This window comes from Pleuronectes platessa, chromosome 23 (assembly GCF_947347685.1).
Source record: "Pleuronectes platessa chromosome 23, fPlePla1.1, whole genome shotgun sequence".
Lineage (NCBI taxonomy): Eukaryota > Metazoa > Chordata > Actinopteri > Pleuronectiformes > Pleuronectidae > Pleuronectes > Pleuronectes platessa.
In genome coordinates, this window is record NC_070648.1 from 3,224,457 (window position 1) to 3,247,498 (window position 23,042).

The following is a 23,042-nucleotide window of genomic DNA, read 5'->3' on the forward strand; positions in this document are numbered from 1 at the left end:
TTAACTGCAACAGCGTCCCAACATGTGTCTTTTTTGGTGTTGTCTTTATACAACATATGCTGAGAATCAACAACTCAAGTTACTTCTCCACTTCAAATTTAATGTCATCCATGTTGAAGAACTTCTCCGCTGTTAGCTCCGTTAAATGTCGGGTGTCGAGGGTAAATTACGTATTCTCCACTCAAGCCTATGTGGAGAATACGTAGCCCCCCCTCCTCTCTTTTTTATCTATATGACTGCTTGTGTGGCTGTAGTGGATGGGCAGAGGGGGACATTAAATAATGTGGTTGGTAAAAGTGGTAAAATTAAAACTCCAAGACAACAGAACGTGAATACAAAGTATGGGATGCATATTTGATCATTTATATCATATAAAATATGTCATCTATATCGTTTGAAATCATTTTTCAGTGTGTTTCCTGTCGCGATACGCTCGCGTCAAGCGGAAAAAATAGACTCGACGCCGAAACGATCGCTTCACGGCGCGAGGCAGCCGCGGCGTGGCGCAGCGCTTCAGCCTCCGGTGTGTTCAGCGCTGCGGTTTAACATGGGAGTGGATGGGAGCCAGAGGATTGGCGCTGCGCTTACGCCTCGCTTCGGCGTCGCTTCCGCGTCCGGTGTGAACCCGGCGTGATGCTGCTAATCTCTCACTTTAGCAACATGTATTAATTTGAAATCTAACAACCATTTTCTGTCTTTAACGATTATGGCTACAACACACATATATAGTATAGCATATCTAGTGACCCCCCACAGGGGCCCCACCAAGGTTGTGACTCTAACCACAACCTTGACTTCTCCTCAGAGGCAAACAAGAAGTTAATATTTATGCACAAGTTCCATTTTATTTTACATGCACTTGTCACATCAAACAAATTAAGAAATAAAAAATAAAACATTTGACATAATTAAAAACTTATATAATATAAACATTTATTCTGTGAAGTTCTGTGTTGTTGTTGGCTCAGGTTACTGGAGAACACACAAGATCAACAAGATGAATCAATGTGTGTTTGTGTGTCCACGGTGGTGAGATAAGGGAACGAGCACATTGCACATTAATCCACAAGAAAAACTACAACAACACAAAACGACAACGAAATGAATTTCTCAAACTAAAGATGATAAAGGACACAAAGGTTTTTATTTAATCTAAATGTCCAGTAACGTGATATGAATGTGATCTGTCTGTTTTAGAAAAAACACCTTTTATTGTTGATGTTTGACCAGTAAAATGTATATTGATAATCAGGCCACAGAATAATCCATATCTATGAATATGACGTTCATTATATGAGTTATAATAAACATAAATATCTCAAATATATATCTTTTTCGTTTGGAATATCTTCTGTGGTCATTGGAAATCGATAAATTAACTGAAGAATGAAGAAATAAAGGCTCCAACTCACAAACATGTGACAAAACACCGTGATCAGCGATGGACAAAAACTGTTTTCATTTTATTGCACCTTGTGGATCATCCTCTGTTACCGTAAAGCCTGTAATATCATTTTCTTTCGTGAAACACACAATATACAGTAAATTCTCAACTTAGAAAAAAAAACTTAAATATATTTTCAAGAGTAACATGCAGAGAGATTATAGAAAAGACATTTGAGAACAACAGTTTCGATACAGATACACAGAGGCACTGACATGAGCACAAATGACACACGAGCTTCTGTGAAAAGAAAGTTGCAACAAGGAAAAGTGAATATTTTTGTACTAAGACGACGCCAAGATTTTGGTTATGGATGTTCAGTTTACGTAAAGCTGATGTGTTTGAAAAACATACGTCAGCAGTGCGTCGTCCCTGAAATATTACACGCTAAAATATTAGCATAAACCAAAACCGCTGAATTTTAAACACATTGAAATTGTTTGCAGAGAAACATAAGAGGTGTTACTAAAAGATTCTTTTGGTTTTTCAAAAGATCGACTGAAAATCAGTTTTGTGACCCGAAGGCGTTAATGCACGAGCGATGAACTTGGGCGAGTCACATGCTAACATTTTGACGTTAGCACACTGTGTTCCATGCTAATGTTACAAGTTACTTTACTACTTTATCGTGAGAGCCGGTAAGAATTGAAGGAGAGTATTTGTGACTTGGTTCTGTTTTGGGTGAATGTGAGAATAAGTAAGTTTTGCCATCTTGGTTCAGACTGCGCAGCCTCTGGGTTATTAGTATATAATCCTCGTAATCTTAGGCACAAGTCGTAACCCTTAGCTAACACTGCACACGACTAAATCCACGTGTTATTGCACTGTGGAGGATTCTGGAGTCTGCTCTCATCGTTTAATAGCTACTGATCCAACAAACATTTTTACGATTGTAGTTTTACTGCTTACATTTTTTACACAACGTTATGGAAAAACTCTGCTGGCAGTTTCCTAGCATTAGGAGTTGATGGAACATCATAGGAATTATTGCCAAAACTTCTTTAAGAACTTTTTGTGACTTTATCGGAAACAAACTCCAGAATATTTACTGCATTTGGTGAATTTTACTGCTTTGGAAGTAAAGTTTCAGAGCACATGAAGAAAATTACACTCAAAAACACAAAAAAAAGGCAGAAAATACAAACAAAAGACAACAAGACACACATATAATTTGGTCTTTAGGTTGATACATTCGTTATAGGGAGAAGGCCAATTGTTGCCGCTGTTGAATTCAACTCCAGGTTGAAACAAACCCACGTTCGTTCCAGTCTTTAAAATGGAAGCTAATATACAAATAAGGAAGTTTTTTCTAACCTGAGAGTCTGAACCAAGCTTCATGTGTTTGTTCCATCGTTTCATTTGATCGGGTTGGTTTTGGTTTCACGTTGGACTTTAGCGCACTGAGGAATTTAGTCTGACTAACTAACTGTTGTCATCGTCTACCTGTACTCGACTCTGATTGAAAAATGAATGAAGCGCTTCATTTGGTCGCCACTTTAACATCATTATGGTATTCCTACAAGCATCAGCACCTTCAGACGCAGTACTCCACAGTACCACAGTACTCCACAGTACCACAGTACTCCACACTGGTTCAAATGCACTAACTGAACGTCCTTGTGGTTCAAACAGCAGATTTCCAGCAGTGAGTTGAAAATCTGTTCATCCTCCAAACAGACTTAACACAAAACCACTGTGTCTCTTCAACATCATTGTGTTAGTGTAACATATTATTATATCACATGTACAGCATGGTGAATAGTATCAAACTACAAGAAGCCAGCATACATTTGCAGGGGGATGGGGATTGATATCATAGATTGTGCTTCTTTTATTCATCAGTACATATATAAACTGACGTTGTTTAACATATATATATATATTATTTGATAGAAATAGGCCTTGTCTTCCGTGGCTAGTCGGTTTATAATCAGACGCCGTACGTCCACAGCAGTGAGAACGTTCACAGCTCGAAGAATCTTCTGTGTTTCATGAGCTCGGTCGACAGAAGGTTGAGTGAATGTGGATCGAGTGTAGTTATAGTGAAGCAAACATTTGTCAAAGGCAGAACTGAGTCATGTGAATAAAATATTTTCTTTCAGTCAACAAAGAGCCACACGGACACGTTTCATTTCTCCTGGAGTGTAAAATAAATAAAAATAAACTTTCTCATAAGCTGCTCTGCCTCTGAGAGACGAAACTGACACTACACCTGGACACAAAATCAGCGAGAAGTTATTTGACAGCACAGATTATTTTATACTGCTGCTAAATGTGTGCGTTTTCAGCCATTTGCGTGTGTGTGTGTGTGTGTGTATATAAGCCACGGTTGGTGAGAAGGCTGTGATGACGTGTCCACAAACACCCTCATTTGTGTATCATGTGCAGATGTGGCATCATTTGAGATTTTAAAAAGGCAAAGTAAAAAAAAAAACAATGAAGATTTTGTGTTCCTGCCCCCTTCTATTAAATCAACACCATGTAACTTGTGTAGATCAACAGCGCCCCCTGTGGGGAAACCTCACCTTGTTCACTCAACCATCAAACTCACTTTAATCAAGCTGCTGGTTTAAGGTAGAAAAAGTTACATCGTGTTGATTTAACGTAAAAACACTGAAAGGTCTTCAGGTGAGTTGAACCTTCAGTTTAAGGCCATGATTTGTTTACTAGCAACAGAACCATGAATCTGCTCCACTGATAAAAACCTCTGTGGGAAACTAAAGGGACGTCGGAGGCACAAACTTAAATAACCTCATTCTTCCAAAAAATAAATAAGTTAACATATAACATTTCATAAGCAGTAAAATAAAAAACCTGTGGTCATGTGAAAACCTCGACACACGTCGCTGCTTCGTTAAGACGCGGCCACAGCGGAGTGAGAATCCCTGGATTCATGTCTGTGGCTGCAGGACCCAGCGGTCAGGAGTATTATGGGGTGCCGACTGGGGATCCTCTGAGGCTGCTGAGGGCCGCGTGGATCCTGAAGTGCAGTCTGGACTCCATGGAGTAGTCCTTGTAGTTCGTCCTGAGGAAGAGAGACACAAATATCTATCTTCTTGTCCCCATGACAGCATCTGCACACTTCAGGAAAATACCTGTATGTTCGTATATTTTAATAATATAGTTTATAGGAAAGTTTTTTACTTACTTGGCATTTTCAATGTACGACGTAGCCTTGGTGAAATCTCCTTGTTGTTTATACAACAGACCCAACTCATAGAGAGTGAAGGGAACCAGGTAGTGGTCATATCTGATGCGACTCTCACTGAAAACACACACACACAGAGTTCATCTCACACCTTCACAAGATTAACAATGTGTGTGTGTGTGTGTGTGTGTGTGTGTGTGTGTGTGTGTGTGTGTGTGTGTGTGTGTTACCTGGACAGGACCTGTGTGAAGCAGAGCTCCGCCTGCAGCAACCTGCCCAGATGTTTCAGACAGAGACCCTTCAACATCTGGACCAGGCAGCTGTCGTCTGGATGAAACTCTGATGGGTCTGAATCAAAGAGACACACACGTCATGTTGTGTCTCAGCAAACAAGGCCATAGATTTACGATAAGAGGATAGTAACAACCCAGTGGGACCCCTGATCTACAGTCTAAGCACAGTATTAGTAGCACTGGTTGTTTTCGAACGTACTGGGGTTGTTGAGCAGCTGCTCCTCCGCCGCCTCGATGGTCACCAGCAGAGCCTCGGTGCTGTCGGGTCTTTTTCCCACGATGGTGAAACCGTTCCAGACGTACATCATCTCCTACAGAGAAAACTGTTACTTCAGAATATATGAACATGTTGATGATCGGCCAATTAGAGCTGTCCACCAGATGACAGAATCTTTAATTGATTCATCAGATGTGTGTTTATTTGATTCAACAGATGTGTGTGTGTGTGTGTGTGTGTTTATACCAGAGCCGGGATGACCAGAGGCACGGGTTGAGCCACTTTGTAGCGTCTGGACTTCCTCACGGCAAATTTCTCAGTTGGGATCGATTTCCCTGCCAGGCGCTGTTTCAGCCCCTCTACCTGACTGCACACACACACACCAACACACACACACACACTTTATATACAGTCGCTGATCGTCTGTGTAATCATCTCAATATTGATTATTGTAAATGTGAAATTCTCCACAGATAAAGTGAAATCTTTAGTGTTTTCAAGTTAAACAATGTCGGCCGACTGACCTGAAGAGCTCCACCACGTCCTCCCCCGTCTTCTTCACTTCCTCCTCTGACATCATACTGAGGATGGCGGCCTTCTGGTACATATAGATGGCCTGGAGAGGAATAAAGAGAAAACTGGGATCGTCCTTCATCTAAATGATCTAAAAACGTTTGAATTCTATCATAAATATAAACCCAGGCTCTCGATGTCCTGAGTTTGTGAAGGTACCTTTGACCAGCGGCTCTCTTTGCACAGCAGGTCAGCGTAGTGGTACGCCTGCTGCCACTCCTGCTGGTAGGAGTGGGTCCACATCAGCTCCCAGTAACAAAGATGGTGGATCTGCTTCCACTCCTGCTGGCTGCTGATGCACTCCTCGTATCTGGCCCGGGCCTGAAACACACAACTCGGGTTAAAAGTCAGAACAAATACGTTGAGGCTGCTTCTGTGTGGACGGAAATATAGGAAGGAGAGTTTCAGACTGATGTTGAAGTGTTTGGGAGTGTGAAATGTCAGTGTGGAATAGAAACAGAGTATAGAAACAGAAAGGTGTGTATTTGTTTTACAGACCTTCTCGAAGTTTCCTCGCAGTGTGCAGATGCGCGCAGTGTAGAAGAGGATAATGGATCCCTGAAGGACGGAGACGATCATTGTACAACTTCTCTAATGTTTCACTTTCAGTGGTTCTACAATTAAAATCCAGAGATTAACACTAAAATTGATGTTTATCCTTTTTTCTGTTTCAAGCACATGAGACTAAATTTGGGCTAAATTACACATTTGTGTAGTCGAGGACTTTGTGGACTTACTTTGGGGTATTTGTGTTTGTACGGCTCCAGCAGAGCTTCAGCCTCCACCAGGTTCCCCTCCCCAGTTCCTTATCAAACACAACATGAACAATGTTACCTTCAGACATAATCACATCCACAAAAACCATCTGAGGACCAGAATTTCACACCGAGTTCTCAGTACATGTACCAAACAGGCTCTGATTGGAACAATGCACAACTTCTGAGTTTATCAACACAAATCAAGTTACAGCTCTGGAGTCGGTTGATTCTGGTGCAGGTTAAATGTGTGAGTAAAGGTCGAGTGTGTGTGTTCTCTTACCAAGTATCAGTGAGACGTATGTGTGGTAGAACAGCAGAGTCAGAGCGGAGAGGATCGCCCGCAAGCTGTGACCCGAGGCTCCCTCTCTCAGCTGAGACAAACCAAAGCCCTGCACGGAAACACAAACAAATCTCTCGTTAACAAAAACCAAAGTCTTCGTTCAGGAGTTTCACAATAAGAGCTTTTCTGTGGTTTATGGGCATTATCACCGTTTCACTGGAAGACTTATCAAGAAAATATTACCACACACACATTATCATTTATTAAAAGTCCAGAGGAAAATAAGTGTGAAGATGAACTGACCCTGTTTCCTGAGAATCCGATAAACTCCAGCAACCTCAAAATCCTCTGAGGAAGGAGGGACAACATCTAAAGAGACAGACAGAGAAGATTAACACATTATAAAGAAACTGTTACTGTGTCAACCCAAACTAAATTAACAGACTAAATTATTAAGAACAAACAGTTAACGTTCGACTTAAACTCCTCCTGTGTGGGACGTGGAGGTGAACGAATCACAGCAGTCGCTTTAAAACAACTCACCAGGTTGAAGGACCCGATGCCGAGCTTGACTCCGCCCTCAAACTGTCTGAACGAATCAGACTGGGCGGCCAGGCCCTGATTGGCATTCAGCATGTTCTGACATTCTCTATTGGACGACATGGAACATACACAATTAGACAAGAACATCTGGTAACAGCTGTATTTTAAACAGTGACAGTTAGTGAGCTGAACTTAGAACAAGGCTTTATTATAATATATATTTAATGTTTGGAATCAATCGCTCACTTGTAGATTTGGTAGCTGGTTCGGATCTTGATTCCTCCTTTGATAAAACTGATCATGTTTTCATCCTGGAAAAAAGAGAAGAATAATTAAAAAATGATCAATTATCTTAAAATCTTATCCACAGCATATTCAGTAAAATCATCACATCAGTCTGCCATCTAGTGGCCATTTGAGGAACAGCACCAAAGTTCTGTGTGTAATTTGGTGTGACTTGTTACCTGGACAAACGTCAGCGTGGCTTTCTGCAGGAGACACTCGGCGTAGCAGATCTCCGCGTGCATCTCCTCTGCAAACACACAAACACAACACAATCACTACATGACGCTCTTCCTGCAGACCACAGCTGTCAATCAAACCATGTGGGCGGGACATGTGCCAGCTGACCTTCCTGCAGGTTGGACTGTTTGCTGATCAGACTGGACAGAGATCCAACCACTGAGTTCTTCTTCCTGAACCTGGAGCCACAAAAGTAACGTTTATTATTTGTTATTTAAAAAAATTAAGCTTTAAACTCTTTTACAGTACCAGTATAAACTCTGTTGAATAAACCAGTAGGAAGTGTCTCACCTCTGACAGGTCTGTAACGCCTCCTTGATGGTTCCCATGGCGGTCTGGATGTCACTGTGCTCAAACGTCATGGTCGCCTGCATCACCAGGATGCTGCTGTATCCCAACGCATGGTACATACTGTTCTTCCACCTGCAGGCCCACACACACAAACAGACACACACAGACACACAATTATACCTTGTTATCATTAATCTAGTCTGATATTTCTCTAATAGACTAAGATTGGATAATTTTTATTGGCGAACTGAAAAATATGTCTGTAGCTGTTTGGTTTGGCAAAAGTACACAAACACAAATGCACACACTGACACACACTGATATGTTGCACTGGTTACCATGGTCTGAGGAGGTCCAAGGCCTCAGAGAACTTGTCGTTGAGCACCAGGTTGAGAGCACACTGAGTCTCCTGGATGGCTGTCTGCAGGTCCATGTGACCCGCCCTGCACACGCACACACACACGGGTTGTTAATATAAATCATTTATCAAATGAGGAAGTGACTTAAAGTGAAAGAGACGGGAGGCAGAGAGGAAGTGATGTGCAGCTGACAGACACACACACACACTGAGCATGCATCTGAGTTGTACTCACGCAGGTATCCGGTCGTAGGCATCTTCAAAACAATCCTAGAAAACACACAAGCCCTGATTAGATTCAACCTGCAGATGAAAACAATATAATCAACACAATGAGCCTCTGATTGGTCAGCTGGACCAATCTGTTGTGGGGGCGTGTCAGACAAGCTGCTAGGTGTGGGTTATGCAAATTTAGGTGATCGTGATGTCACGTTACTCGACACTCCAGGAGGCTGGAGAGGTCATGAGTGGGGGTGGAGGATCACACACATTCACTCGCTCCTCACCTCAACCTGAAGCACCACAACTAAATGATTGTAAACAGGCCAGGAAGTCCTCATAACAATGGAAAGACATGAACAAACCAACATGTGCTCTATTTTTGCATGAGCAGGTGAGCTTGAAGGCAACAGGACTGATTTCTCTCACACACACACACACACACACACACACACAAACACACACACACACACACACACACACACACACACACACATAAACACACACACACACACACACACACACACACGGCCTCTGGAGCCAGGCTAATAATAGCAGCGACTCTTTACATAATGGCAAACAGCTGCAGCCGCACACACTCGTCCTGCAGGCTGCAGCCATCGACCCACTGTAGTAACACACAGACAACCACACGACAACCCTGTGACCCAGACAGACACACTGCTGCTGAGTGTCCACACAACAATCTGCTTTACAAAATAAACACATTTGATGTATGAAAGATAGGAGGACTGATTCATTTACATATACAAATAAAAAGGGGAGTGGGAAGAATGGAAGGAGAGATGGAGGAAGATTCTCACAAACATTGTTTAATAAATCAGTGTGAATCCAAACAAACACTCGTCCTCCTTCTTCACACCTCTCTCTCTCTCTCTCTTCCATAGAAACAGATGCTCTCTGCGTGTTATGACACCAGAATGTTGTTTAACCAGACGGTCAAGCACATTAACACAATGGACTGAAAACGGAGATTTGCAGCCTGTGCAGTCGAGGAGGTGAAGACCTTAACAAGATGCTCGAGATATTAATGAATTAATGAATTGATCTTGTTTTTTATTCCATTGATCAATTCATGAGTTGTTTAGTGTTGTTTGATAAACAGTTAAAAACAATCAAATAGTCTTTACATCATATCAAACAGGAAGAGAATCTCAAGTCGTCTAATTAATTAATCAATCAATCATTCCTGATGGCTCTCTCATCCCTGTTGCTATGGTTATGCTTATTCCTAATTGGTTCTTATCCGTCACATGACTCCACTGCCTGTGTTGAATACAAAGCGTTGCTAACACTTCCTGTCAGTAAATAATCCGCCTCGTCGTCCCTCCAAGAAAAGATAAATCCCTGCTCTCACTTTTCCATCCTCGCTGCTCCTTCCTCGTTCAGACCGACTGCAGAGGAGACAATCTACTTCCTGTTCTTACCTGAATGGTCATGTGACGTGTTTTCAGGTGTTTTAATGTGGACGATTTCTGAGACAGAGCCAAAACAACGTTGTTTTGGTTTTAAAACATTCACCTCAGGGACGAGTGGTGTCAGCTAATTTATTGATGGTTTATCTGAGGCCGCTGTGACTTTAAAGTTTTGTGATATATTCCAGTGACTTAATGAAAAGCGTAACCTGGTTCCAGGATGAAAACAAGAGTTGAGGAAAAAGCAGCCAGTGTGTGTTATTACACACACACACACACACACACGGAGAGGTCAAGGTCAGAGGAGCTTCTCTTGTGACAGCAGCAGCTTCTTATCAATTAGTCAGAAGAACCAACACACTGTGTCCAATTACCAAAGAGACACGTTAACAACGGAGGGAGGGTTGGAAACTCCCAAACGAATGACTTGACTTCCCTCGTCGACCTTTAAAACCTGTCAAATGATACAAATACCTCAAAATACTATCAAAAAACAAACTTAAACTCTTCCTGTGACCTTTTGAAGACATTGAAGAGCCTTAAAACCCACTTAGGAATCCCTCACTGACTGATAGATCATCCTTAAATGCACAAAACCTTCCCTACAACACATCCTCTCAATATATAAGAAATAAAATGCTAAAACCTAAAAATCTTAAGCTTTCTGAGCCACAAAATTAAGCTCTTACTAATTCCTTCAGGGATTATAGTGTAATTTCACTAAGGAATCCAAAGCATCTTCAAGCGCCTCAAGCCTTTGGGAGCTTTAACATTTCCCCCAAACGTCTGGATTCTTCTCAGGGAACCAAATGAGCCTGAAACCACTTCAGGAGTTCTTTGTTAAATCTGTACCAACGTGACTGGATGACTCTTATACTGAAGTGCTGATAAGCAAGGTGCAGCTTTTATTCCTTTGAGTAGAGCTGCTCCTTGGTCAACAATGGAAACTGTATGAAGCAGTGCTGTGTTTACCCTTGGGGTGTTTTTTACATTCCATTTACACCTGTGGTGTTTGAACAGAAGGAACTGTAATAGTCAGAGAGTGACGTCACAACAAAAGGTCAAAGGTCGGAGCAAATGAATCCTCATCGGTCTCAGCAGAACGGACGAGACACAGCCCCGGTCTGTGCTTGTGTTACTTATTGTTGCGTTGCCGAGAAGTGAGTTTGGACAAAAACATTCCACAGTGTTTTATTTAAACACAGCTTGTCCCACATCCCTCACAGCTCAACCCGAGTCAGCTGAATTCCTGTTTAATAAGATGAGTCGGACGCATGGAGGCTGACAGAGGAAGGTCTGTGAGCTCAGATGAGGAGATGAGCTGACATGAGGCAGAAAAGCCCAAACACTCAGACTCCACATCGTCCACATGAAGAGTCAAAGGTCTGTGGAGCTTCTGCAAACACAACACGTTTCCTGTAAAGTAATAAAAACCCTTGATGACTCTTGTCTTCTCATCAGGTCCCATGTCAAAGCTCAAACCTCATTAAATTCCCTCATAAAACATCTAGGACATGTTTCTGGACCCTGATGAAAAACTAAATGACATGACGGCTTCTCAAGGTCCTCCAGACCTTTTTAAAAGCCATGGTCACTTCTGCCAGGATTGATCGGACAACCTGGAAAACCTCTTGCATCATTTCAACGATCCTGAAAAGCCTCGGACATCACTTAGCACAGTGTAACCGGAAGATGTTATTCATATCGTTCAGTCATTCTGCCTCAGAATAAACCTGATTGTAGGTTCAAGCCCCAGAAAACAACCCTCGTCTTCTCACTCAGCTTCCTGTGTTTGTTGTGTAGAAAAAGTCTGTGGTTGAAATCAGATCTCTCATTTACATAAGCCCGCCCACACAAACACACACACACACACACACACACACATACACACACACACACACACGACGGATGGTGTCGCCTCACTTAAATCTGATTATACACTGCAGGTATTTAAATACAATGGTCAGCAGGCTGCTTATGAAGATGTAAATACACACTCGTGGGAAAATGAGGCTTGAATCTGCAGCAGAGTGACAGTGAACTGAAGACAGCAGGAACATTATGGTCTGTCCCTGTCAAAGCATCATGTGATGAGGAGAATGAGCTGCGAGGGAAACTGTGAAATGCAGTCAAGTCCGAGGTCAACAGATCAATACAGATCCATCGATCCAAACACATCAATAGATCTGTTTGGATCCAGAGTTACAGTTAAACTAACTGTGGCCTCCAGAAGATCCATCACATTTCATTAACCATGAAGGTTAAAGTGGAAAACAGCTGACTGGACCAGACTGGTGTTCCTAATAAACTGAACACACAATGAAGGTGGGATATCAGAGGATGATATCATATAACATATAAATCTAATTGATATAAATGACATAAAACCACAAACACAAAACAATCGAGTATTATAGAAACACTACAACTACACTGACATTACAGAGTTATTATTAATTTACTATCATAAGGTCGTTCGAGTCAAATTGTTTCAGGGATATATAGGAACACAATGATGATGAATGAATAATATCTATAAATGAAAACAGTATATAATGTATAAATGGGGGGGTCCCACCTCCTCCTCTCCGCTCGCTCCGTTGCCTACGTGGGCCATGTCAGTGGCTGTCCTCCCTCAGGTCCGCAGCTGGCTCCTCATGTCCCAGCGCCTCCAGATGTTTTCCAGCTGTTCGACCCCAAACGCGGGATTCTATCGCTCGTACCGCGGCTCCGGTTCGGCTCCGTGTGTCGGTGACAGTCCGTGGGTTCGATTCTCCGCCGAATGAGCTTTTTTCCGCGGAAACACTCAACGAAAACACACACCTCCAGGTTCCCGTAGCTCCGCCCCCATACTGACAGATATAGAAAGAGAAAGGGGGAGGGAGGGAGAGAGAGAAAGAGGGAGGGAGAGAGAGGGATGGAGGAAGTGAGAGAGAGAGACTCAGATAGAGACTATGACCACATTGGTTTTCATTTTGGACTTAATGGCCATTTTGCCCATTTTACACCTGGTATATTTTAAAGAACATCTCCTGAGTTTTTATCAGATCAACTACAAAATCAGTGAGTGTCGTTTTAACAACATGGAGATTAACACTACCTGTGTGACCGTGGTGTGGAGACAAAGTTTGAGGATTCGCCATTACTAGAAATACTGTTTATAGTTTCCTGGGTGCACAAAACGCATGTAACGCTCTATTCTTTGTTCGTACATACCGAGTTGTGTATCAAGCCTCTTTCTATTGCACTCTAACACTTTAGTTAATTACACTGACAACTTGAAAAGAACCATTTCCTGCCACATGAATTTCCATAATATGATGAATATTCCTTCCCCTTTCAATTCCCCCTCCCCAAGCTGGTAAGCACTGTCCTCATGATGTCATATGATGCTGTCACGTCTGTGTGGGTTTTTCTTTTTCTGCTACGTCGAGTTTGTGCGACACTTTTATTTAAAAAACTTGTGGTAAAAATTACAAATATACAAAACAGACATTTAAAGAAAACAAAGAACAGGAACATCTCACTGGGTCACAAGAAAATACACAATAAAACATTTGACTTGTACAAAGTGTTTCAATTTAACAGCTACAACCCTTTGTCACCTGCTGTGGAGTGCCTATGAGCAAGGCACTACATCCACCGCAGCAGTGTGAGTACGAACGTTCAGGTTTTAATGAGGCCATTTAATGCTTTAACGTCAGGTTCAAATCTGCTCTTGTGACGTTCGACCTGATGAATAAAAAAAATGCACGTGATAAATAAAACCAGACTTTCCCATCAGCCATCTGTTCTGATCTAACATTCTGAGGAAAACAGGATTAAAATACAACTTAAAAACGAGTGTTTTAGTGGAAGAAGAACAAACACTGTCCTGGTGAGTGTGAGTCAGTCTACAACACAACTACAACACAAACAGGTGGAACAAGCGTATTGAACGTTAACGAGAGTTTACACGTAAACATGAACGACACCTAAAGATGAACACAAACTGTACAGGACATAAGCACCAGTAGTTGAGCAGGTGATAAACTGTTGTGTGTTTGTGTGATGAGGTAAACGGTTGTGCACATTCTCATTGTCAGGGAAACGGATTCACATCAACACCCCTCAGCAGGGAAATGGTTCAGTCCAGGCGACTTCTGGAGCATTGACCAATCAGGACAAGCCCACTGGAGCTGGAGGGGACAAGAGGACAATAAGCGTTAATATATTGTTGGCTAGATATTAGATATTAATGATAAAATAAAACAAAGTAAAACATCTTATTTAAGAACTACTAATTCATTCATTTGCTTTACAAATAATATTTGATAATTTTCAATTGTCATTATTACTGTGTGAGAAAGTATATTATTTATCATCAAGGAATAAAAACAAATCAAACAAGTTTTTACCATTTTCTATCTGCACCTCTTCTTCCTCCCCTCCTCCGTCGTTCCTCAACCTCTCCTTCTCCTCCTTCACCTCCTTCACTCCCTCCCTCCTGCAGAGCTCCACCCTCTCAGCCTCCTCCCGCTCCTTCTCCTCCAGCAGCGAGCGCAGGAAGGCGGCACTCACCACCTCCTCGCCCTCCCCGACCAGGAAGGTGTTTTTGAAGCGGTTGTAGAGCATTGAGGACTTGTCCATGACGGCCTGGCTGGCTTTGTAGGAACGCATCTACACACAAAAAACACACAAAAACACATTAGAATACTTCATCATAACTTATTTCACAGATCTAACCGAAAGGAGACGTCATTGAATGACTTGTTTTGTTCTAAATCCACAAACTACAATTTCATCTGATGGGAGAGAAAAAGCAGCTAATTCTCCATTTGAATCACCTTGAATTATTAAATATTAGTTCAGGTTAGTAGAAGAAGTAGATTGTGTGTTTGTACCTTTCTCAGCGTGGCGATGAGCTCGCTGTGTCTCTGGACGTGTTGAGACGTCACGTAAACCATGCTGAGCTGATCCAACGCCGTCAGGCACTTCCTGAGGTCCTGGAAGGAAGAAAGATTTGCATTATTCATTTAAAATGTTTACACTAACAACCGTTAAAGAGATCAACCTGAATATGAGTAGAACATCTGTAGAATTGTGTGTTTGTGTTACCGGCTTGTCGGTCTTCAGAGAAATCCTGATGTCCCCGTGGATTCTGTGCAGAGTCGAGTCCGTCAGCGTCATGGTCGAACTCTTCTTCTTCTGCTGCTTCACCTCCACCTTCCCTCTCGCTGAGTCACCCTTTTCATCTGCGCTCTTCTTCTCTGGTTCTGCTTCTTTGCTGGTTTCTGCCTCTGCTTGTGGCGTCTGCTCCTCCTGCTGAGTTTCCCCCTCCTCTGTCTCCTCCGTGGTTTCCTCGTCCTTCTGCTCCGGCTCCTTCTCCTCTTTCTTTTTCTGTACTTTTGTTTTTTCCACCTCCTTTTCCTTCTTCTCCTCCTCCTGAGATTTCAGAGTCGCTCTCTGTGATTTTGGATCTTCTTCGCTCTTTTTCAGTGCTGCCTCATCTTCACTGCTCTTCTTTTGTTTCACCTCTTCATCACTGCTCTTCTTCTGTTTCTCCTCTTCATCACTGCTCTTCTTTAGTTTCTCCTTTTCATCTCTACTCTTCTTCTGTTTCTCCTCCTCATCACTGCTCTTCTTCTGTTTCTCCTCCTCATCACTGCCCTTCTTCTTCTCTTCTTCTGTTGTGTTCTTGTCTTTTTTGTCATCCATCGTTGCTCTTGTTCTTTCAGATACACTCTCAACATCTGAGCCCAGTTCCATCTTTTTGTCTTCCGATTTCTTCTCTTTCTCCGTCTCCTTCACCTTTCCTGAGCTCTTTTCCTTCTCCTCTATCATTTTTTTGTCTGTCCTCTCTTCTTTCTTCTTCTTGTCATCCTCCAACGCCACCGCCAGTGTTCCTCCCATCATCGTCTTCACCTGAAACTTTGTTCCCTTTCCAGGCGTCGCCTTCACGATCTTTCCGATTATTTTTCTCTCCCCCGTCTTTTCTTCATTTTTCTGCTGCTGCGTTTCCTCGTTCTTCTTTTCCTCCCCTGTTTTCTCGATCACTCCCTCGTTTTTCTTTCCCTCCACGTTCTTTTTGTCTTCGTTCTTCTGTCCACTTTGCTTTTCTTTCGTCGTCAGTTCTCCTGTTGTTTTACTCTTTGCCTTCTCCGCTGTTGTCTTGAGGTCGGACGTCTTCATCTCGTTCTTCTCGTCTTTCTTGTTAACGTCTGTCGTTTTTTCCATTTTCCTCTCCTCCTCCTTTCCAACGTTTTTCACGCTCCTCTGACTTACTCTCTTTTTGATCTCGATCTTCTTTGCTACGTCCCCGACTCTCCTGATAAGAACAGAAAATAAAACTTAAACACTTGTATCTAACAAACTCTCTTTAACTGATGCGTGTGAGTTTTTCTTACTGCGTGTTCTTCGTCTTCTCCCTCCTCCTCGTCACTCCTCTTCCCTCCTGCATCAGACCTCGCAGAGATTTTAACAATTTCTCCCTCTTGGCCGCCAGGTGGCGCTGTCGCTGAACATAAAAAGAAAAAAGATATCTCTTGAAATTCACAGAAATGTTATAATACGTCTTCATATACGTGTTTTTTTTAAATATATTTTAGTTTTACCTCTTCCTCCACAGGAGATCCGCCCTTCTCCTTTTCTTCTTCTCCATCCTTTGTTTTCTCTTTTTCTCTGCTCCTAGTTGTTCTCCCTCCTCTCTCTGAGCTATCTCCAGTTCTCTCCTCTTCTGTCTGCTTCTTCATCCCTTCTTTCTTCTTCTTTACACCTCCATCCAGTTTCTTTTTCTCCACCTCTGTCATTGTCACCTCCTCTCCTTCATCCTTCTTATTCTCTCTCTCGGTTCTCCTCGTCATCCTCACTTCTCTCACAGACAGTTCTCCAGGTTTCTCTTCGGTCTTCTTTATCGTTTCTTCTTTCTTTCCTTTTACACCTACATCCTGTTTTTTCTTTAACTCGTTCTTTTTCGTTGTTGCCTCTTCTTTTCCCTCCTTGCCTTCATCCTTTCTTTTTTCCATCTCCTTTTCTGTGCTCCTCATTGTCCTCCCTCCTCTCTCCAGCTTTTCTCCCGTTTTCTCCTCTTCTATCTTCTTCGTCATCTCATCTTTTTCCCTCTCTACACCTCCAGTCACTTTTTTCTTCTCCAACTCCTTCTTCTCGCCTTCATCCTTTGTTTGTTCCTTCTCTGTTCTCCTTGTCATCCTCACTTCTCTCTCTGATGTTTCTCCAGTTTTATCCTCCTCTGTCTTCTTCATCTCTTCTTTCTTTCCTTCTAAACCTCCCTCCTGTTTTCTTTTCTGCACCTCCTCCTTCTCTCTAGTTGTCATTGTTTCTTCATCATTAGTTGCATCCCTCTCGGTTCTCCTCATCATCCTCACTTCTGTCTCCGAAGTTTCTCCAGTTTTCTCCTCCTCCTCTTCTCCCTCATGCTTTGATGTTTCCCTCTCTGTGCTCCTTGTCGTCCTCCTTCCTTTGTCGGATGTTTCTCCAGTTTTCTCCTCCTCCGCCTTTTTCAGCTCCTCTTTCTTCCCCTCGACACCCCCATCCTGTTTTTTCTTCTCGACATCCTTCTCCTCTCCTTCATCATTAGTTGTATCCCTCTCGGTTCTCCTCATCATCCTCACTTCTGTCTCCGAAGTTTCTCCAGTTTTCTCCTCCTTCTCTTCTCCCTCATGCTTTGATGTTTCCCTCTCTGTGCTCCTTGTTGTCCTCCTTCCTTTGTCGGATGTTTCTCCAGTTTTCTCCTCCTCCGTCTTTTTCAGCTCCTCTTTCTTCCCCTCGACACCCCCATCCTGTTTTTTCTTCTCGACATCCTTCTCCTCTCCTTCATCATTAGTTGTATCCCTCTCGGTTCTCCTCATCATCCTCACTTCTCTCTCCGAAGTTTCTCCAGTTTTCTCCTCCTCCGTCTTTTTCAGCTCTTCTTTCTTCCCCGCGACACCACCATCCTGTTTTATCTTCTCCATATCCTTTTCCTCTCCTTCATCATTAGTTGTATCCCTCTCGGTTCTCCTCATCATCCTCACTTCTCTCTCCAGAGTTTCTCCAGTTTTCTCCTCCTCCGTATTTTTCCTCTCCTCTTCTCCCTTATGCTTTGTTTTTTCCCTCTCTGTGCTCCCTGTCGTCCTCCTTCCTTTGTCTGAAGTGTCTTCTGTTTTCTCTTCTTTCGTTCCTTCTATACTTCCATCCTGTTTCTTCTTCTCCACCTCCTTTCTCCTTGTCTCCTCTTCTTTCTTTTCCTCCTCTTCTTCTATATCCTTTGTTTTCTCTCTCTCTGTTCTCTTTGTCATCCTCCCTTCTCTCTGTGACGTTTCTCCAGGCTCCTTCAGCTCCATCTTCTTCATCTTTTCTTTCTTTCCCTCCTCTCCTTCTGTTCTCCTTGTGATCCTCCCTTCTCTCTCTGATGCTTCTCCAGGCTCCTTCAGATCCATCTTCTTCATCTTTTCTTTCTTTCCCTCCTCTCCTTTCCCTCTCTCTGTTCTCCTTGTGATCCTCCCTTCTCTCTCTGATGCTTCTCCAGGCTCCTTCAGATCCATCTTCTTCATCTTTTCTTTCTTTCCCTCCTCTCCTTTCCCTCTCTCTGTTCTCCTTGTGAGCCTCCCTTCTCCAGGCTCCTTCAGCTCCTTCTTCTTCATCTCTTCTTCATTTCCCTCCTCTCCTTTCTCTCTGTCTGTTCTCCTTGTCATCCTCCCTGCTCTCTCCGAAGCTTCTCCAGTTTTATTCACTTCAATTTTCTTCATCTCTTCTTTCTTTTCCTCCTCTCTTTCTGTTCTCCTTGTCATCCTCTGTTCTTTCCCGAACGTTTCTCCAGTATCCTTCACCTCCATCTTCTTCATCTCTTCTTTCTTTCCCTCCTCTTCTTCTGTTCTCTTTGTCAGCCTCCCTTCGCTCTCTGATGATTCTCCAGTATCCTTCACCTCCTTCTTCTTCTTCATGTCTCCTTTCTTTCCCTCCTCTCCTTCTGTTCTCCTTTTCATCCTCTCTTCTCTCTCTGATGTTTCTCCAGTTGTCTCCTCCTCCACATTCTTTATCATCTCCTCTTTCTTTCCTTTTTCACATCCATCCTGTGTTTTCTTCTCCGCCTCCTTTATGTTTGTCCTCTTTTCTTTCTTTTCCTCCTCTTCTTCATCCTTTGTTTTCTCTTTCTCCATTCTCCTGCTCATCCTCCCTTCTCTCTCAGACGTTTCTCCAGTTTTCTTAACCTCCTTCTTCTTCATCTCTTCTTTCTTTCCCTCCTCTCTCTCTGTTCTTCTTGTCATCCTCCCTTCTCCAGTTTTCTTTATCTCCATCTTCTTCATTTCTTCTTTCTTTGCTTCCCCTCCTTTCTCTTTCACGGTTCTCCTTGTCATCTTCCCTTTTCTCTCCGACGTTTCTCCAGTTTCCTTCACCTTCTTCATCTCTTCTTTTTGTCCCTCCTCTCCTTTCTCTCTCTCGGTTCTCCTGGTCATCTTCCCTTCTCTCTCCGAAGCTTCTCCAGCTTTCTTCACCTCTTCTTTTCCCTCCTGTGTTCTCCTCGTCGTCATCCGCCCTTCTCTCTCCAACATTTTTCCAGTTTTCTTCTCCTCCGTCTTCTTCTTCATCTCTTCTTTCTTTCCCCCCTCTCCTATATCTCTCTCTGTTCTCATCATACTCCCTTCTCGCTCTGTTGTTTCTCTTGTTTTCCTCTCCTCCATCTGCTTCTTGATCTCCTCTCCTTTCTTCCTCTCCGCTATCGTCCTCCCTTCCCTCTCTGACATTGGTCCAATTTTCTTCACCTCCGTCTTTCTCTTCATTTCTTCCAGACTTTCAATCCTCACCATCACCTTTACTTTCTTCATCACCTCCTGCTCTTTCTCTATCCTCTTCCTCACTTGTTCCTCCTCCATTCTTCTCATCTCCTCTTTCTTTCTTTCCTCATCTTCCTTCTTTGTTGCCTCCGTATCTCTCGTGCTTCTTGTTCCTTCGATCTCTGGGCTTGTTTCTCTGATCGTCCTCTCCTCTTTCTTTCCTTCGTTTATTTTATCCTCCTTTTCTTTCTCGGCCGGCTTCGTCGTCATTGCTTGAGTTTCTGTCGTCATCATGTCTTTCTTTCCTTCTACACCTTCATCTTGTTTTACTTTCTCCTCTTCCTTTCTTTCCACTCCTTGTCTCTCAGAGGACTTCACCTCAGCTGTTTTCTCGTCCGTCGTCTTCTCTTTTCTTATCTCCTCCTCTTCTTCTCTCCTCCTCTTAACTCCTCGACTCTCTGCTGCACTCTTCTCCTCCTCCTGTTCTCTCTGTTCTCTGGACACTGACGCAGAGTTTTTCACTTTCTTACCAGCTGCAGAAAAAAAACAGAGAATATCAGATAATTATTGATTATTAGCATGAGGGAATTGGCGTCTGGGTCTATGGATAGATTCTTTATATACAATCATAGATATATATATAAGCAAAGTTGTGTTTGTTACCTGCAGGGGTCGCTGCAGGACTGTCAGCTGTTCTCTTTCTGAGCTGCTGTGCAACGACCTGAAAAACCAAACACACCAAAAATCAGGCTCCGCCCACACCAACACTTTGGTTAAAACTCATCACTGTTTCTATGACTTGTGTAAACGTCGCTGCTCTAGTTTTAGTTTGAAGACTCTAGGGTTGTGTTTGAGTCTGGACTAACAGAAAACTTATATAAATGCTGAGACGTCCTCTTCCTGATCCTTTACAAACCTCTCGCTCTTGTTTATCTATTGTTCGGTGTTTGTACCTTGGGCTCAGCTTTTCTGCTCCTGGTCATAGTGGAACTTGTCGCCTCTGTTTTATCTTTGTCGTCTGTCACTGTGGTCAGAGCTTTGACGACGCTCTGAGTTTTTTTCTCGGCTTTAACTTTGCTCGGGGTTGTTGTAGAGATTTTAGTTTTCAACGCGTTTGCTGTCGTCTGAGGAAACAAACAAAAAAGATACGCAACATGTAATTATTTACTCTCAAAAGGTAAAGTCTGATTAAAGGTTTAGTTGTAGTTAAATCCTCAAATAATTACATGATTATACACGAATGGCTTTTTTAACAGTGTTAATTCCGGTTCCTGTTGAACACTCGCCTCCTTTTCATCCCTTGCAGTATTTTTGCTTCTGCTGCCCCCTGCTGGCGGATCGCTGCTTGTGGTCACCTCTGACTCGACCTTCCTTCTTCTCGTCCTCACTGAGGAATCTGTGGACGTCTTCTCAGGAGTCTGTGTGGACTCGACCGTTTGCTCTGGAGCGGATCTTGATGAGGCTCGTGTAGGAACCGTTTCTGTTTGACTTGAAGCTTTGATCGGAGAAGCTCTAACTTTCCGGTCGACCTTCACAGCGACGGGTTTACTCTGAGATGATCTGATGGACGAACTTTTGACTTTGTCCTGTGTGGCTTTCACTACAGACGTCGGTTTAGCAGGTGTCGTCTGTGTGTAGGTTTTTACTGGGATCTGTAAAATCAACAGAACATATGAAACAATATTAAACCAGGAATCAATGACAACAACTGAATATAAAGAGGATCAGTGCATATATATATAAATATGATAAGATAAAATAAGACATGAACTTAGACACATTAACATCAGACGGTGAGAGACACTCACTTTGCCTCTACTCCCGATTTTGGGTGTGTTCTGGATTTCCCACATTCCTTCAGTGAAGCCTTTGATGCGAACGCCGCTGCCGTACTTTATCTTGTTCCCGACGTAAGGAACGACATTCTCCACTGGGAGACTTCCTCTGAAGGGAGGGGGGGGGGGGGAAGAAACATTCAGTCGGTGCTGTCGATTTGTTCTTATGTGTAAATTATGAAACTGTGTGTACATACATCTGATGAGTCCCGAAGAAGAAGACTGAGACTCGCTTCTTGTTTCCCTTGTCATCCTTGCGGACCTGAACACACACACACACAACACAACACACACACACACACACACACACACACACACACACACACACACACACACACACACATTAAATATATAAACAACAAATTCTCTCTCATGATCTCTGTCTTTGCGTTGGGATTCGTCCTTACCCTGGCTGGCCAATGAGGGAAGCCCTTCATCTTGGCAAACACCAGGTCTCCTGGTTTGACGCTGTCGTTGAGTTTCCCTGGCATCTTGCTGTCTCAGTGGGAATCGAACCAGCAACCTGTGGACGACTTGGTGTGTGTCTGACGCTCAGCTGCAAACAAAGGAGACATTAAGAGGTTTAACTCACCTGATTAATCTCAAAGTCTTTTTCTCGTTTTTTCTTCTCAACACAACTGAAGGTTAAAAACTTTCTTACATAATGGCTCTGTAATAAAATGTTTTGCACTGAGTTAACTTGGTGCAAATTATTTCCCTTAGCTGTAACATAGTTTAATACACAATAGATTAAAGTTGGATCGTTATTCTTCTGTCAGAATAAAAGTTGTTTATCTTATTGTTCCGGTTGTTTGCTCTGCTGTGACGTCACAGTTCGTTAATACCGCACTTTCGGTTTTAGCAGCACGCTCCCCCACTGTTTACAAATACAGGCACGTTAGCACAGAGGCTAACTCGGCTAGCCGCAGTTAGCTCCAACCAGGAGGCTTCGAATCTCAGCGCCGCGTCAGTCGCGTCATGTTGTTCGTTGAACAGGAAATAAACACGCAAACTCACCGGAAACTGAGCGACGGTCGCGTGAGATCAGAGAAGTGTCTCCTGGCTACAACATTCAGCTTCTTGCTACTTAGCTACGACCCACGATCGGCCGCCATGTTGGAGGAAATGCTCGTGTCACGTGATCTGCACTGTGTTACCGCATGGGGCTGCAGCGGACCAATCAGAGAGGAGAGATGGGGTGGCTGGACTGTACCATGTTGAGGAAATTCGGAGGGAGGGAGGAACCTCAGAATAACAACTTATTTATTGTTCAACCAACTTAAAATGAACATTTCAAGGCGGTTAACAAACGCATTAAATCTGTGAAAAGTCAGAGGAACAGTCCAATATAAGTCGATTAATAGTTGATCTTC

The 23,042-nt window shown here is 43.0% G+C and overlaps 2 protein-coding genes across 3 annotated transcripts; both read right to left on the reverse strand.

Annotated features, from left to right (window-relative positions):
* Positions 1-1,435: 1,435 nt before the first annotated feature.
* LOC128429947 (tetratricopeptide repeat protein 39B) lies at positions 1,436-13,814 on the reverse strand. Its single transcript, XM_053415845.1, has 20 exons — positions 13,688-13,814; positions 12,661-12,934; positions 8,663-8,697; positions 8,408-8,512; positions 8,070-8,201; positions 7,887-7,957; positions 7,721-7,788; positions 7,503-7,567; positions 7,257-7,362; positions 7,017-7,082; positions 6,714-6,822; positions 6,413-6,480; positions 6,174-6,233; positions 5,835-5,996; positions 5,627-5,718; positions 5,349-5,469; positions 5,085-5,196; positions 4,823-4,940; positions 4,593-4,709; positions 1,436-4,469 (listed from the first exon to the last, which is right to left on the reverse strand). The coding sequence occupies exons 2-20, from the start codon at positions 12,697-12,699 to the stop codon at positions 4,373-4,375; spliced, it is 1,743 nt and encodes a 580-aa protein (XP_053271820.1). The 5' UTR covers positions 12,700-12,934; positions 13,688-13,814; the 3' UTR covers positions 1,436-4,372.
* On the reverse strand, positions 13,517-22,826 carry LOC128429928 (trichohyalin). Of its 2 annotated transcripts, XM_053415822.1 has the most exons (14): positions 22,687-22,826; positions 22,077-22,225; positions 21,867-21,931; positions 21,643-21,778; positions 21,121-21,486; positions 20,788-20,958; positions 20,498-20,555; positions 18,679-20,367; positions 16,676-18,588; positions 16,469-16,578; positions 15,180-16,389; positions 14,966-15,067; positions 14,480-14,741; positions 13,517-14,260 (listed from the first exon to the last, which is right to left on the reverse strand). In XM_053415822.1, exons 2-14 carry the CDS (start codon positions 22,158-22,160, stop codon positions 14,241-14,243), a joined length of 6,186 nt encoding a protein of 2,061 aa, XP_053271797.1. In that variant the 5' UTR covers positions 22,161-22,225; positions 22,687-22,826; the 3' UTR covers positions 13,517-14,240. The 2 variants fall into 2 exon arrangements, with proteins under 2 accessions (XP_053271797.1, XP_053271796.1); XM_053415821.1 differs by having other exon boundaries at positions 16,676-20,367.
* Between the last annotated feature and the right edge of the window lie 216 nt (positions 22,827-23,042).

Excerpts from the sequence above, each read along its gene's own strand:
- LOC128429947 (XM_053415845.1), bottom strand. The coding sequence starts at position 12,699 with ATGGCCCACGTAGGCAACGGAGCGAGCGGAGAGGAGGAG. Across the intron at positions 4,710-4,822 it reads TTCACACAGGTCCTGTCCAG|TGAGAGTCGCATCAGATATG; the intron begins GTAACACACACA and ends GTGTGTTTTCAG. Across the intron at positions 4,470-4,592 it reads TCGTACATTGAAAATGCCAA|GACGAACTACAAGGACTACT; the intron begins GTAAGTAAAAAA and ends TCTCTTCCTCAG.
- LOC128429928 (XM_053415821.1), bottom strand. The coding sequence starts at position 22,160 with ATGCCAGGGAAACTCAACGACAGCGTCAAACCAGGAGACCTGGTGTTT. Across the intron at positions 20,959-21,120 it reads CTGCAAGGGATGAAAAGGAG|ACGACAGCAAACGCGTTGAA; the intron begins GCGAGTGTTCAA and ends TTGTTTCCTCAG. Across the intron at positions 15,068-15,179 it reads CTCTGAAGACCGACAAGCCG|GACCTCAGGAAGTGCCTGAC; the intron begins GTAACACAAACA and ends TCTTCCTTCCAG.